Genomic DNA, 14,336 nt, shown 5'->3' with positions numbered 1-14,336 from the left:
TTTTTGTTGTTGTTGTTGTTGCTCCTTGTACTGTTTGCCTGAAGCTTGAATACCATCTATGTAATCAGAGGCCTGGACTTTTGAACTGTGCTACCCTTGTGTGGTAAATACCCACAAGGTTTTCCTGTCTGCACTGGTCACTGGAACTGGGACTCTCTTTTCCTGTCATCTTTATTGGATTACTCACCTACTGGAGCAGACGGTGTTGTCGAAGGACAGATCAGACTGTGTCCAGAGGGAATTCCTTTCCAGATCGAGGTCCATATCGGGGTCGTCTCTTCACAGAGGACTCACTACTGTGGGATCTCCCTGCTTGTCCTCCCCAGAGGCTTACAAATAGCCCGAGGGTTGAAGGTCGCAGGCATCGATCGCCTCAGGCTTTGTATATACCTTATGTATTTAGGGAACTGTCCTATCTCCTTTCTTCGGGTTAGGGAGGGTTGGTTTGTTGAAAATTACTGTTAACTGTATATCTGTTCCATTATTTACTCAAAAATACATGGTTTGGCCCTAAATTGTGTATGCCTGATTTGTGGCTAAAGATCCACCGGTGATTAGATACGGCTCTCAGGACGGATCTCTCTTCTGTGTAGGGACTCCCTCTCCCCTTTTATATCCACTCCGTCGGCCATTTTGATTTAATTGTTTGTCCACGTCCCTAGGGCAACAGAGGTGATGAAAATAGGTATCAGGGAGATCAAGAGCATAGGTGTAAGTTCCTTTTTTGCATCACAAAAAATAGAGGCAGGGCTTTTGAGCCTAGATTGGTAGAAATTCATGCACATCTGTTTATGGGACATTTGGAGGTGTGCCAGGAATATTGTAGGGCAGGGGTGGGGAACCTAAGGCCCGGGGGCTGGATGCAGCCTCTGGCTTGCCTGGATTTGGCCCCAGAATTTGTGGCTCTGCTCCTGCATTTGGGAGCCACAGTGGGGCTCCAGCCCCCCAACACTCTGTCACACTGTGGGGCTGGAACACAGAGAATCTATTAGCCTGAGACCCCCTAGGCTCTGGGCTATGAAGGAAATTGGGGAGTGTCTTTCTCCTTCTCAGTCAGGGGACATATCAGTGAGGGTTTTTTTTTCTTTTTTGCTTTTCACTTATGCGTGGCCCCCGACCCAGAAAGGTTCTCCACCCCTGTTGTAGAGAAAGAATATCTTTCCCTATTTGAAGATCCTGAGACCCTACTTGGATTGCTCAGAAATTTCCCTTTACGTAGTCACTTTCTGTACAAAGTACTTTTTTTAATTAACTTTTCTTTTACCACAGTGAATGTTTCTTGTACAGTATTGTTTTTCCTTTGGGTACCATACATGTGTGTGGTGGATGACTAGGAAATGATTCCATCGGGATGAATGAACAAGAAAAAAAGAAAAGAGGCTGATAAATCACAAAGTTCGCTAAATTCTGAGGAAAGGGTGTTTGAAAAATGTCTCTTTTCTGTATAAATAATAAATGAATCCTGGAGTACATGATTATAGGTTTCTATGAATTGGGACCTTGAATACAAGGCTATAGCTTTATATATAAAGGTTTTGAAATCTTCATGAAAGTAATAAAGCTCCTTAGCTATGTGCCATGTTTACAAGATATTTTATACACTGAAATTCTTGACAAAGTATCTGTAGATGCATCAGGGTAGTGTCAAATGAGTAATTTAACTTAGGCAGTTAGGTGCAAATGTGACACCTATAGTAAAAACAAAAACCCGTTGAATATGCTATGAAGTTCTTAAATAGTTATGAAAAAAGGACATTGTTTCTTATTCAACTTTTGAATGGCATTTTTCTGAAATCTCAGACTAAAAGCAAGTATTATAAGCAAATGTTTATAACGCTGGTATAAAATAGGTGATTTTTTTCATTCAATTTCTCTAAAATTCAACAAAATCACCACACTTTTTGGTAATCTGAAAAGCATAAAAGAGCCTTGCAGAATCCCATTTCAGCTGTGCTAAATGGGACTCCCCTTGGATGACTATGAGAAATGCTATCAACTTCACTAGCAACTATCTCAGCTTTTAAAAAATATTTATAAAAGTTTCTTGCCCTTCAGATCACGCAGAAAACCTTTATAGTATAAGGTATGTATTACCAATGGTGCAGTTGGTTGGCTTCCTCCTGCTTTTTATTCCATTCCTTGTTGTAAAAATTGCATCAGAATGTAAACTGTTTGCCTTTAGCAATATCAATTATTACCATCTCATGATTTAACTCTAGTATCATTTCTGCATTTGATTTAAGCTTGGATTTGTATTCAATGCTGCATTCATATATTTTTTATGTTTTTATTTAGTGTTGTACTTGTATAAGAACTATTTGCCTGTTACCTAAATCATTGGCAACTTATATAATAATTATACCTTATACCAAAAATGTTAAAAACATGAGAACATAAGAAATGGCCATTCTGGGTCAGACCAAAAGTCCATCTAGCCCAGTATCCTGTCTGCCAACAGTGACCAATACTAGATGCCCCAGAGGGAGGAAACACAACAGGTAATCATCATGTGATCCCTGTCCTGTCATCCAGTGCCAGACAAACAGAGGCTAGGGACACAATTACTTCTCATCCTGGCTAATAGCCATTGATGGACCTAACCTCTATTAATCTATCTAGCTCTCTTTTTAACCCTGTTAATGTCCTAGTCTTCACAACATCCTCTAGCAAGGCGTTCCACAGGTTGATTATGTGCTGAATGAAGAAAAACTTCCTTTTGTTTGTTTTAAACCTGCTGCCTATTAATTTCATTTGGTGACCCCTAGTTCTTATTAAGGATGTTAAATTGCAGTTAATTGACTAGTCAAGTAGTCAATAGAATTTCAGCTGAGCTAAATGTAACTCCCCCTTGGATGACTATGACAAATGCTATCAACTTCACTAGCAACAATCTAAGCTTTTAAAAAATATTTATAAAAGTTTCTTGCCCTTCAGATCATGGAGAAAACCTTTACAGTGTAAGGTATGTGTTACCAATGGTGCAGTTTCGGAATTTCCATCAACTGACCCCGGGTTCTGGGGAAATGCCGCTCAGAACCCAGGGTTAGCTGAGGAGTTCCTAGCTGATCCCGGGCTCCATGCTGCTTCGGCATTTTAAAGGGGCAGCACCGCACAACTGAGCCACAGATCGGCTGTGCGGCAGCTGCCCCTTTGAAACGCCACCATGGGGTTTCAAAGCAGCAGCACCGCACAGCTGCTCCCCGGATCAGCTGTGTGTCACTGCCGCTTTGAAGTACCCCTCCCCCGCCTTTGCTTCTTTTTTCTCATAGATGCAGCAAAGGGGGAGAAATCAACTAGTCGACAGACTATCAGTTAAGCAAATCCTAATCAGATAGTGGACTAGTCCTTAACATCCTTAGTTCTTATATTGTGGGAATAAGTAAATAACTTTTCCTTATTCACTTTTTCCACATCAGTGATTTTATAGACCTTTATCATATACCCCTTAGTCTCCTCTTTTCTAAGCTGAAAAGTCCAAGTCTTTTTAATCTCTCGTCAAATGGGACCAATTCCAAACCCCTAATCATTTTTGTTGCCCTTCTCTGAACCTTTTCCAATGCCAAAATACCTTTTTTGAGATGAGGCGACCGCATCTGTACAGAATATTCAAGATGTGGGCGTACAATAGTTTTACATACAGGCAAGAAGATATTCTCTGTCTTATTCTCTATCCCTTTTTTAATGATTCCTAACATTCTATTTGATTATTATCAGCCACTACACACTGAGTGGATGTTTTCTGAGATCTATCCACAAAGACTTCAAGAACTCTCTCTTGAGTAGCTGTAGCTAAATTAGTCCCCGTCATATTGTATACAGGCAGTCCCCGGGTTACGTACAAGATAGGGACTGTAGGTTTGTTCTTAAGTTGAATCTGTATGTAAGTCGGAACTGGCGTCCAGATTCAGCCGCTGCTGAAACTGATCAGTTTCAACAGCGGCTGAATCTGGATGCCAGTTCTGACTTACATATAGATTCAACTTAAGAACCCCAGGTGTCCCCAAATCAGCCGCTGCTGAAACTGATCAGCGGCTGATTCCAGGAAGCCGGGGGCAGAGCAACTCTGCCTCGGGCTTCCTGTATTCAGCCGCTGGTCAGTTTCAGCAGCGGCTGACTTGGGGACGCCTGGGGCAGAGCAGCTGGGGTGCTGCTGGAGCACCCCAGCAGCACCCCAGCTGCTCTGCCCCAGGCGTCGTGGGCAGAAAAGCCTGGTCTGCTGGGGGGAGGGGGCACTAGCTGCGCCCTCCCCCCTCCAGCAGACCAGGGAGACACGGAGCAAAGCCACAGAGGACGCCCGCAGCAGGACAGCCCAAGCGCGCCACGGCTGTCCCGCTGCGGGCATCCTCCGAGGCTTTGCTCCCCGTCTCCCTGGTCTGACCAGCAGACCAGGGAGATGGGGAGCAGCTTTTCTCGCCCCGGAGGACGTGGGCGGTGGGATCGTGGCTCATCTGGGCGTCCCGCTGCTCCCGTCCTCCGGGGCAAGAAAAGCCCCGTTCGTAACTGCGGATCCAACATAAGTCGGATCCATGTAACTCGGGGACTGCCTGTATATAGTTGGAAGACCGATGTGGAGGAGAGACCTGAAAATCCCATCTTATGATGGGCTAATTGGCAAGCAGGACCAACCACAATGAGGCTCAATGCCTTCAGAAAAGTTCTATGGCCTTTCACCTTTGCAAAGGCTTCCTGGGAACAATCACAGCCCTGGTGTGGGCCCTGAGATCCCTACATCTTTTTCAACAGTTTTCAACAGTGAAAACGTGGAGAAAATTGAATGCAGTCTCTGACTACTTTGACATTTTGGTATCTTTCCTAGAACTGGTCACAATTTTTCTGATTAAAAAGTTTTCCTCGGGTAGTTGGCTCTCCAAGCTGCCCACTGTTCAGACTCCCAGAGCAGTCCAACTCTCTTGCTCCTAAGGATCCTTACTCTCCAGGCAACTGCCTCCCTGGATTCCATGACTTACCAAGCAGCCCACAAAACTGGTTACCTGAGGAGTTAGAATGTATGGGAATTTGGGGAATGAGCTGAAAAATAATCCATTTTGGTTCTCCTAAAATGAAATTTTTCATAATTTTTTGGTCCAGTTGACCTGATGTCCAACTCAAGCAGGGATAAACATCACCCATTTTTTTACCTGTTCTCCTTGCCTACACTAACAATTTGCAACATGCATCTCTACCAAAGGCCAAAATAGAGGGAATTCCTAATGTAGTCATGTCCTTAATGTATATCTGAATGGTGGAGGACAAGCAGCACTACTGAGACTTATTGTCTTCTGATCAAATAGAAAGGGGAAGGTTTTTTTGTTTTAATATTTCCAATTCCTTCCCTTGGTAGTTGCAACCCGAACAATGCAGTATTGTAGTAGCATGTGGCAAACTGAAATGAACTAGAAACTGACTAAAACCAGAAGATAATCCAATAAAACATATTACTTCACCATTTGAAAACAATTAAATTGCAGTGCCAGATCATGAAGACAGTAGGGCTACACTATTATAATTGTGGTGTTTCCAGTGCTTGCTCTTTTTTTCCACAAATCTTACAATATTGATCTTTACCTTTAAAAGCCTCAGTTTTGAGAGAAAAATGATTAGGTGAATATCTCTTTCATTAAAAAAAAAAGGTTTCTACCTTCAGGATTGAAAGAAAAAATTGAAAATGTGACCCCAATATATCCTACTAATTCAAAATCAAATAAAAAATACCCTAATTTTTTTTATTTTATTTTAAATCTCACAAATTATAAAGCAATTTCTTAACTATAAGAAAGGCTGACACTGAAAAGGCTTACAGTTTAAATTTTTTAAAGTTACTTATACAAGCTAATTTTTATCAGAATTCATAATGAGACAATAGAGTGACAATTTCAGACATTTCTTTGCATTTTTATTCTGAGGAAATTTGAAAGAAGAATGTTACTGCTGACATATTAGCAAAGGTTTGCAAAATGTTGGTTGACACTGCAAGTGCTGGTAAAATGGGTGAAGGGGGGGAGGGGAAGCCATAATAGAAAAACAAAAATAGCTTATAGTTTCCTAGAAATCAGATTACATCAGGATTTTGACTTCAGCTCTTGAGTTCTTAGTAGGAACTTATCTTCATTATCCTACATTACTAGAACTCTGTCTTGAACACAACAGATGTGTACAGCAGTGATAGGCAACCTGCAGCCCATAAGCAACATGTGGCCCACAGGGGCTCCACCTGTGGCCCATGGATCTCATCTACCCTCCAATCCCCATGCCCCTCTCATGCACTGGGGCATTAGAGCCCCCTACTTTCTACTCTTCCCCTTCCCTCCCAGCAACATGCAGTATCACAAATTGCCTTGTTCATGTTCTATCCCCACTATCCCTCAGAATCTGAACATCATGAAACTGCTGCTTGCTACTGTTCAAGCTGAGATCCACCAACCACAGGTGGAGCTCCATGATTTCAGTGGGTAGTAACGTTAAGCTCTTGTAGACACGTATGCAGGATAAACTGCAATATTCCATATTTATGAAATCTCAATATTAAAACTGGTCAATTTCTCCTCATAGTTGTTTGAGCAGAAAATTGATTTTTTGAGGAAAATATAATTTGCAAAAAAGTGTTTGCTTTCCCTGAGTGAGTGTGCGTGCGTGCCTGCATGTGTATGTATATGTGGAGAAAGACAGAGTGCACTTTTGGTTAACAATTGAATTTTTGATCCTGAAATGCTCACGGCTGGCTCCTACCCTGTGCCTAGCTGAGTGCTCAGGTTGTCAGCAGCAGGACTGTGGGAATCTAGCTGTCAGTGCCGCACAATGCTCCACTTCAGTCAGTGGAAAATGGAATATTGCAGTTTATCCTGCACACATGTCTAAAAGAACTTAATGTTACTACCCATTGAAATCATGGATAGTGAAATTAAGCATATGCAAGTATTTGCAGCATTAGGACCTCATTTTTAACAGATTACAATGAAGGAAACTGAAGTGTTGTTCCTGAGTCTTTATTTTGAAGGCTTTTAGCAGTGAAGAATTAAAAGTAGCAAATATAGGGGAAAGACAGTAGAAAGTAGTTTGTGAAAGGGAAGCAAAGATTCATTAGATAAAAAGATTACCAAAAAAGGTTTAAAATTGAATAAAATAGTATCAGGATTTTTTTTTCTATTGTTGTCATCAGTAATCCTCAATATTATTCCAACTGAAAGATAAGCAAGCATTTGTTTACTTTCCGCATGTGAAAGCAATTTGTGTCTATAATCAATTCCCTCTGGCAGCCTGGGCATTTCACACAGCAGCAGGGGAGCTAGAAATACTTTTTTAAAAACAGAAAATCTAACTGTAAAACCAGAAAAATTGGCAGGGGGGGGCAGGTGCAGCACCTCAAACTATTTCAAACTTACATTCTTTTTAATGAATTGTGTATGAATGCATGAAGGAGATGCTTGTGGGGGAGCGAATAAGACTCCTTGCCTCGCCCGCTGTAGCCAGGCCACAGCTCCTGTGTTCAGGGAGGGTGCCACCGTCCCCACCCAAAAACTGTGCCTACAACAGAAGGATGGAACAGGGCCCCCACTATCTCTTGCCAGGCCTGTTCATTCCTGGCATTAGGCGGCTGCGCTCCCTAAGGTGTCATCCCCTGTGGCCGGCTCACGGGGCAGTTTGGCGCCAGGCCAGAGGCGGGCTGGGCCATGGGATGGGGATGAGGTGACTTGGGCTGGTGGTTGAAATCCTGCATTCGAACCCTCCCAGCCGCCCCCTCTGCCCCATGCGAGCCTCTGAGGGGCCTCGGCCCTCCCAACAGCCTCCCCCAACCGTCCCTCTCCTTCAACCGCCACTCCACCCCCCCCCGTCACGTGCTGCCGCTCTCGCCCCGCCTCCTCCCAGCGCTCAGCCAGGGGGCGGGTCCGCGGCCGCCTGTTATTTGACCCGGCGCTCGCTCGCTCGCTCTCCCGCGCTCTCTTTGCTGCCGCCGGGAAAGCCCGGGCCCTGCCGCTGTCGCCGCCGCCTTCTCCTCCCCCCCCCCCGGCGCGGCCATGCCCAACATCGTGCTGTTCAGCGGCAGCTCGCACCAGGACCTGTCCCAGCGCGTGGCCGAGCGGCTGGGGCTGGAGCTGGGCAAGGTGGTGACCAAGAAGTTCAGCAACCAGGAGACCAGGTGACGCGCGGGGGGGGGGCGGCATCCGCGGGAGGGTTGTGGGGGGAGGGGGACAAAATGAAGCGGGGTCGCTCTCGGTGGGAGGGGCGGAGCCTGTCTTACCTGCTCCCTCCTGCGTCACTGGCCCCGCCCCCGCGCGCGGGTCTCAGGGCCGCTCCTCAGAGTGGGACCTTCCACCTCCCCGCGGGCTGCCCCCGGAACCTGAGCTCTGCCCTGGTGACAGTTCGTGGCGGCTCGTGCCGCCCCCTCCCCCAGGGAACGGGGGCGCGAGGTGGGGGGGGGGGGGAGGAGGCGCCACCCCCCTGGCGCGGGGCCGCCATGTGTTTTATTTACCCGCCCTACGCGCTTCCTGCCCGCTGAGAGGCGCGTTTCCCTGCGCTCGCCCGTGACGGGAAAGCGCGCCTGGCCAGCCTGCTGGCGGGAGCAAGGCGCGGGCGGACAAGGGGAGTCCTAGAGCTGCAGGGAGCCTTGGACAAGGCCCCTGGCCAGAGGCGCTTAGGCCAGGCCAGTGCCCTAGGGGAGGGAAGGTCCGCTCGTGGATTGGGAACTGGTTCAGCGATGGGGTTGGGCTAAATAAGGGTGGCCACCCTGCCCGTGCCCCAGCCCGACAGCGGCAGCCTTTTTAACCTGGGCAGCGTATAAGGACCAAAGTGCTGTTTTAAAGCGCTGCCGCAGCCATTCTTTAACCAAACCCGTGGTCTGCTTGGTATAATCCAGCCGGTTCCCTTTGTAAAATGATCACGGGGGGGGGGGCGGCACAGCTTGTCTCATTTCCTATAAGCAAAATCTAAGTTGTACCAAAAGAAGATGGCCCTGAGACTTACCACGGAACGTGGCAATCCTCTTTCTGGAGCATTGATTTTTGTTTGTAAGACTTGTTAAAATGTCTGTAACTGTTACTCAGTAAATGTGTGAGATCACAGAACACATTGCACAAATATCAGTGTTAACCTATTGACTCAAATTTAAAATACTCATTTTTTTCCCATGAGAGAACCTCAGACCCTTTTCACACGACACTCAGGCAAAAAAACTGTGTATCTAGATAAGCCTTGCCCTCCTGGTCAACTAACCTCTGCTCAGCTGTGGGAGCAAGTCCCACAGATAAAATACCTTAACTGTAAACTTATTGTTGCAGTTCAGTTGACAGTCTTTTTTAAAAAATGTTTGCAAATTTGCGTACACTAGGGATGTTAAATTGTGAGTAATTGACTAATCGATGCATTTTGCATTTAGTCAATAGGGAGCCACTTCAAAAGGCAAAAGGGCTGCGTGGAGCCTGCAGTCACCTGGACAGCCCAGAAGGGTGAGGGGGGAGGCAGGCAGGCAACACCAGGGAAGTGGTGCTAGGGGAACTGGCTTTTAAGCTGGCTCCCTTTAGCTTCTGCCTCCCCCTGCTTGCTGCCTCTGGAGGAGGAGGAGGAGGAGGCGGCGGCAGCAGGTCTGGTGCTCAGGGGGAGCCAACTTTTAAGCCAGCTCCTCATTTGTATTGGTCCCTGCTTGCCCCACACCCCATGCTGTTGCTTCTGATAGAGGCAGCAGCATAGGGTGAATGAACCAAGTAAGCAGGTTGCGTGAGCTGATAAGCTCAAGGAGCTGGTTTGAAAGCTGGCTTACCACATGTACTGGCTCCTCCTGCCTGTCCCCCTCATCCTTTCTTCTTCTGCCTCTCTGTCAGAGGCAGCAGCACAGGGGACGAAGGGCGCTAGATGGCTCTGGTGCTCCTGAGGAGCCAGCTTAAAAGCTGCCGACTCATGGACACTGGTTCCTCTCTACATCTGCTAAAAGAGGCAGCAAGGGGGGGAGGAATGGGTGTAGGTGAGATTAGCCAGTAAGCCCAGTTTTATCAATTAATTGTGTATGTCAACTACATGTTAAAAGCATTTATGGAAAAGAGCATCTAGATTGGCATGGACACTTTTCCACAAACGCACTTTTTGAAGAAAAGCATCCGTGCCAATCTAGATGCGGTTTTGCGCAAGAAAGCCCCGATCGCCATTTTTGCGATCGGGACTTTTTTGCGCAAAACAATACCGTGTTGTCTACACTGGCTCTCTTGCACAAAAGCATTTGTACAAGAGGGCTTTTGCCCAAAAGGGAGCAGCATAGTATTTCCGCAAGAACACTAACAATGTTACATGAGATCGTCAGTGTTCTTGCGGAAATTCAAGTGGCCAGTGTAGACAGCTGGCAAGTTTTTCCGCAAAAGCAGCTGCTTTTATGGAAAAACTTGCCAGTCTAGACGCAGCCGAGGGGAGGGGTGTGTGTGTGTGGGGGGGGGGGGGGTGTTTAAGGATGGTCTACATCCCTTAACTTCATACACTGTGAATAGTTCCACTGAAGTTATGGTAGTGTATGCAGTGAGTGACGTTTAACATGAGACATACCGCATACCTTTGCAGTATTGTGGTCTAGGAGAATGCTGGAAATTGGTTCTTGTGCCTACTTGGAACAAGTAGTTTTAGAAAACTGCATAATCTACTCCTGGAGGAATTCTGCACCATGTATTAGGGATGTAATAGTGTAGTCAATTAACCAATAAGCAAAAGCTAATAAGTTAATGCTATAGACTATGCACATTCCTCCCTCCCTCTCTTCCTCCCTCCCAGTAAATGTTTAGCAGATTGGCTGGGTCTGGGACCTACCCCCACTGTGGCTCTGCATTTAAAGTGGATTAGGCAGGCATGCAGCTTGGCTCAGGTCTGGCTCGTACTGGGTCCGGGAGTGACTCTGTACCAAAGGCAACAGCATAGGATAACAGGCAGCCAATCTGCAAGGGAAGATGGTTTTTAAATTGGCTCCTCTCACAGACCAGCTCCCACTTGGTAGTCTGCGCTGCTGCCTCTGATACAGTCAGTGCTCCCAGGAGCATAAAATATGTAAAAATTTTACATTGCCAGAGTGGTGAAAAGGAGCTGTATTGTAAATGATAGTAAGGGAGTCTTCAGCTAGGAAGATCTTTGTGCTTTCTTGCTTTTGTCCTGTGCCACAGTGGCACAATGGGGTTAGATTGCAGCTCCGTATCTGTTTTACTTGCCCATTTTAAAAAAGATGACTTTTAGGGCAAATAAAACATTTCTCAACCTGACAAAATGTCAGGATCGTCAGAACCAAGCACTTCCCAAAATAGCCAGTCAGATTCAGATGAAGTTACCAAAGAAATATTTGTTCTTTTGCATGAAGTGAACAATCTTTCCATATGGATACATCAGCTCATGCTTGAATTCCTTTCAAAACTGCTTGTGGATAGGGACAAATTATTGTGCACATGCTGCAATGTTATTCTCAATCATGATCTGTAATGATCAATCATTATGCATTTTAAAAAAAACTCCCACAAACTGAAGGTAGATGCTACTCAAGAGAAGAGCAGAAACCAAAGTCAGAAGCCCTTACAAGTATGCTGAAGCAAGAGAGAGACAACATGTGGAGGTGAGTGGAATATAGGAAAAGTTATCATACAGAAAAATAAGTAGTTTAGAAAAGCTGTAGCAATGTAGCTCTTCACCTGCTCTGAAATCTTGACCAGACAGTTATGTTTTTAAACTTTAAGTGATGACAATGAAATTAATGATTGATAATACACTACAGTATGTAACTTGCACTTTCATATTTTAAGGTAGATTATAATTTAATAATGTCTTTCTCTTAAGTGTGAGCCTTCCTGGATAGAGGCATAAGACAGATAACTAAGTATGTCTCTAAAATCATGTGATCATTTCCTATACTAGAAAAATAAATTAAAATTGAGAAATTAAGAAATAAATATAATCTGAGATGTAAAATGTTGCATGAATAGTAAACATTTGTGTTCACTTAAGTCTTAACTTCTTTTACTTTTGGTTTTGTACAGCTTGAATGAAGACAGTGCCAACATCCTCTATAACTGACTCATCACCCACTTGTGGGAGAATTTCTTGACAGCAGAGTCCAGAATGGTGATGTGGTGTCTGATAGGACATAGCTGACAGAGACCTACTTACCTGACATGTACCTCAAAGAAAGGGAAAACTTAGAACTGAAGCTTAAAGACACAGAAAATTGCTGTTATCTTTAAATGTTGTGGTGATGGGCAAGATCAGTTATAAATATCCTGTTTGCATCATTAAAACCTGATAACAGTGGGCATGTTAACTTTTTTTTTTTTTTTTTTTTTTTTTTTTTTTTTTGTGGTAATAACATTTTAGGTGTGGCAAGTTAATCAACTATAGGGATGGCTGGGATTGGCCGTGCCTTGGGCAGGGGGCTGGACTTGATGACCTCCTGAAGTCTCTTCCAGCTCTATGATTCTATGATGTGAACGAGTAGTCGATTATCCAATAAGCAAATGCTTATCAGATAGTCACCACACTAGTCGAATAGTCTCTATTCCCCTCCCCCACACACCTTGCTGCCTCGATCAGAAAGAGGCAGCAAGGTGTGGGGGAAGATGATGCGGTGCTTCAAAGTGGCAGATCCCAGGCTCTACGCGGTGCTGCCACTTTGAAATGCCACTTGCAGTCTGGGGCAAGTTGGGAGTCCCCAGTTGGCCTGGGCTGCACGCAGCATTTCAAAGTGGCAGCACTCTGAAGAGCCTGGGGTCTGCCACTTTGAGACACAGCATGAAGCCTGTCACCTGCTGGTCCTGTGTTCCCCACAGCGCTTTCGCCTTTGAAGTGGCTGTTGCTACACTTCAAAGGCAGAGGTGCCCTTATTGACTAATCAAATAGTCGATGCAAATTGCATCGACTATTCGATTAGCCAATTAATCAAAATTTTACATCCCTACTCAACTATACCACAGGCTGTAGTCAAAACTGTAAATAAGTACCCAACTGTCTAAGATAGTGTTATAATAGTTGATACTGACAATGCTAGTTACATGTAAAAGACATTTGATTGTTTTCTACACTGTTTCCAAATTCTGTGCATATCACCTGTTTGATGCCTATTGTTAAATTAAGTGGTGAATCATTTAGACTTTTTTTCCAGCTGGTTGATACATTTGTAAAGTGCTTCACAAATATGTCCTATCACTCTAGTAGTAGAAAAACCAGGTAACTCCATTAGGTGAACCAGGAACTACAAGAGGCATCTCCAGATTAAGGATGTTAAAATGTGGTTAATTGACTAGTCAATAGAATTTCCATCGACTAGTCAATATGCACTTCCACAGTCCTCCTTTGAAATGTACTAGAGCCACTGGTAGGCCTCTTGTAAGTTTCAAAGAAGGAATGTGGAACTCTGCATACAGCCTGAGCCAGCGGGGAGTCCTGCTGACTCCAGGCTGCTCACGGAGAGCCTGATTTAAAATGCACTCCTAGTCCCCCGCTGACCCTGGGCTTCATGCTATGCTGCATGCTGCTAGGAGCCCGGGGTTAGCTAGGTACTCCTCAGCTGACCCCAGGCTCCATGGCAGCTGCCCTTTCGAAACACTCAGAGACAGCGTTTTAAAGGGGCAGCTGCCTCATAGCTCATCTGTGGATCAGCTGTGAGGCAGCTGCCCCTTTGAATTGCTGCCTCCACGCGTTTCAAAGGGGCAGTGGAGCTCGTGGTCATCTGGGGACTCCACAGCTGATCCTGGGATCCACACAGCACTTCCCTGGACTCCGGGGTGAGCTGGAGAGTCCCCAGCTGAGCCCGGGCTCCATGGCTGCCCCTTTGAAATGTGGAAGCGGCATTTTGAAGGGGCAGCAGCCTCTGCACAGCTGATCATCTGATCAGCTGTGCAGCAGCTGTCCCTTTGAAATGCTGCCTTGGGGTTTCAAAGCGGCAGTGCCGCACAGTTGTGCGGTGCTGCCACTTTGAAGTCCCCTTTCTCCCCCCCCCCCCTTTGCTGCCTCTATCTGATAGAGGCAGCAAGGGGGGATATCGACTAGTCAAGACTATCGGATAAGCAAATGCTTATTGGATCGTTGACTAATCTTTAACATCCCTACTCCAAATGCCAAAGCTTTTTTTTATCCTAGCAAAGATGAAACCTGTTGAATACCTGGTTCAGCACTCTTTAGTATACATTTTCAATTCTACCAAATTCTTTAATGAAGAGCACAATAGCATCTTCCCAGCTTCTGTGCAAACTATTGAGAAAATGCCAGTTGATCCAGTTACGTATGTAGTATTGAGAGTACAGATCACTTTTGTAGCGCAACAATGTGAAAACTTCTGAGCATGAATTTGGTATTTACAAACAGGAAGCCTTGAACTGGTAAAGCATTTGACC

At 45.3% G+C, this 14,336-nt stretch overlaps 1 protein-coding gene and 1 long non-coding RNA gene across 3 annotated transcripts in view; one reads left to right on the top strand and one right to left on the bottom strand.

Moving 5' to 3' along the window:
* Positions 1–8,372, bottom strand: part of LOC112545733 (uncharacterized) — a 90,963-nt gene extending 82,591 nt beyond the window's left edge. Inside the window, exon 1 of the long non-coding RNA XR_012898855.2 lies at positions 8,237–8,372. This is a non-coding gene — a long non-coding RNA (uncharacterized LOC112545733). The remainder of the gene's footprint in view (positions 1–8,236) is intronic.
* The window catches only part of PRPS2 (phosphoribosyl pyrophosphate synthetase 2), a 35,583-nt gene continuing 29,106 nt past the window's right edge, over positions 7,860–14,336 (top strand). The window contains exon 1 of one of the 2 annotated variants that reach the window (XM_075914869.2): positions 7,860–8,134. In XM_075914869.2, the coding sequence (XP_075770984.1) occupies positions 8,013–8,134 (122 nt within the window). In that variant the 5' untranslated portion in view covers positions 7,860–8,012. The remainder of the gene's footprint in view (positions 8,135–14,336) is intronic. The other variant, XM_075914870.2, reaches the window with a different exon arrangement.

This window comes from Pelodiscus sinensis, chromosome 1 (genome assembly GCF_052426305.1).
Source record: "Pelodiscus sinensis isolate ZL-2025 chromosome 1, ASM5242630v1, whole genome shotgun sequence".
Taxonomy (NCBI): Eukaryota; Metazoa; Chordata; order Testudines; family Trionychidae; genus Pelodiscus; species Pelodiscus sinensis.
Note: the sequence above shows the minus strand (reverse complement) of the source record. Positions and strands in the feature narration are given on the sequence as shown.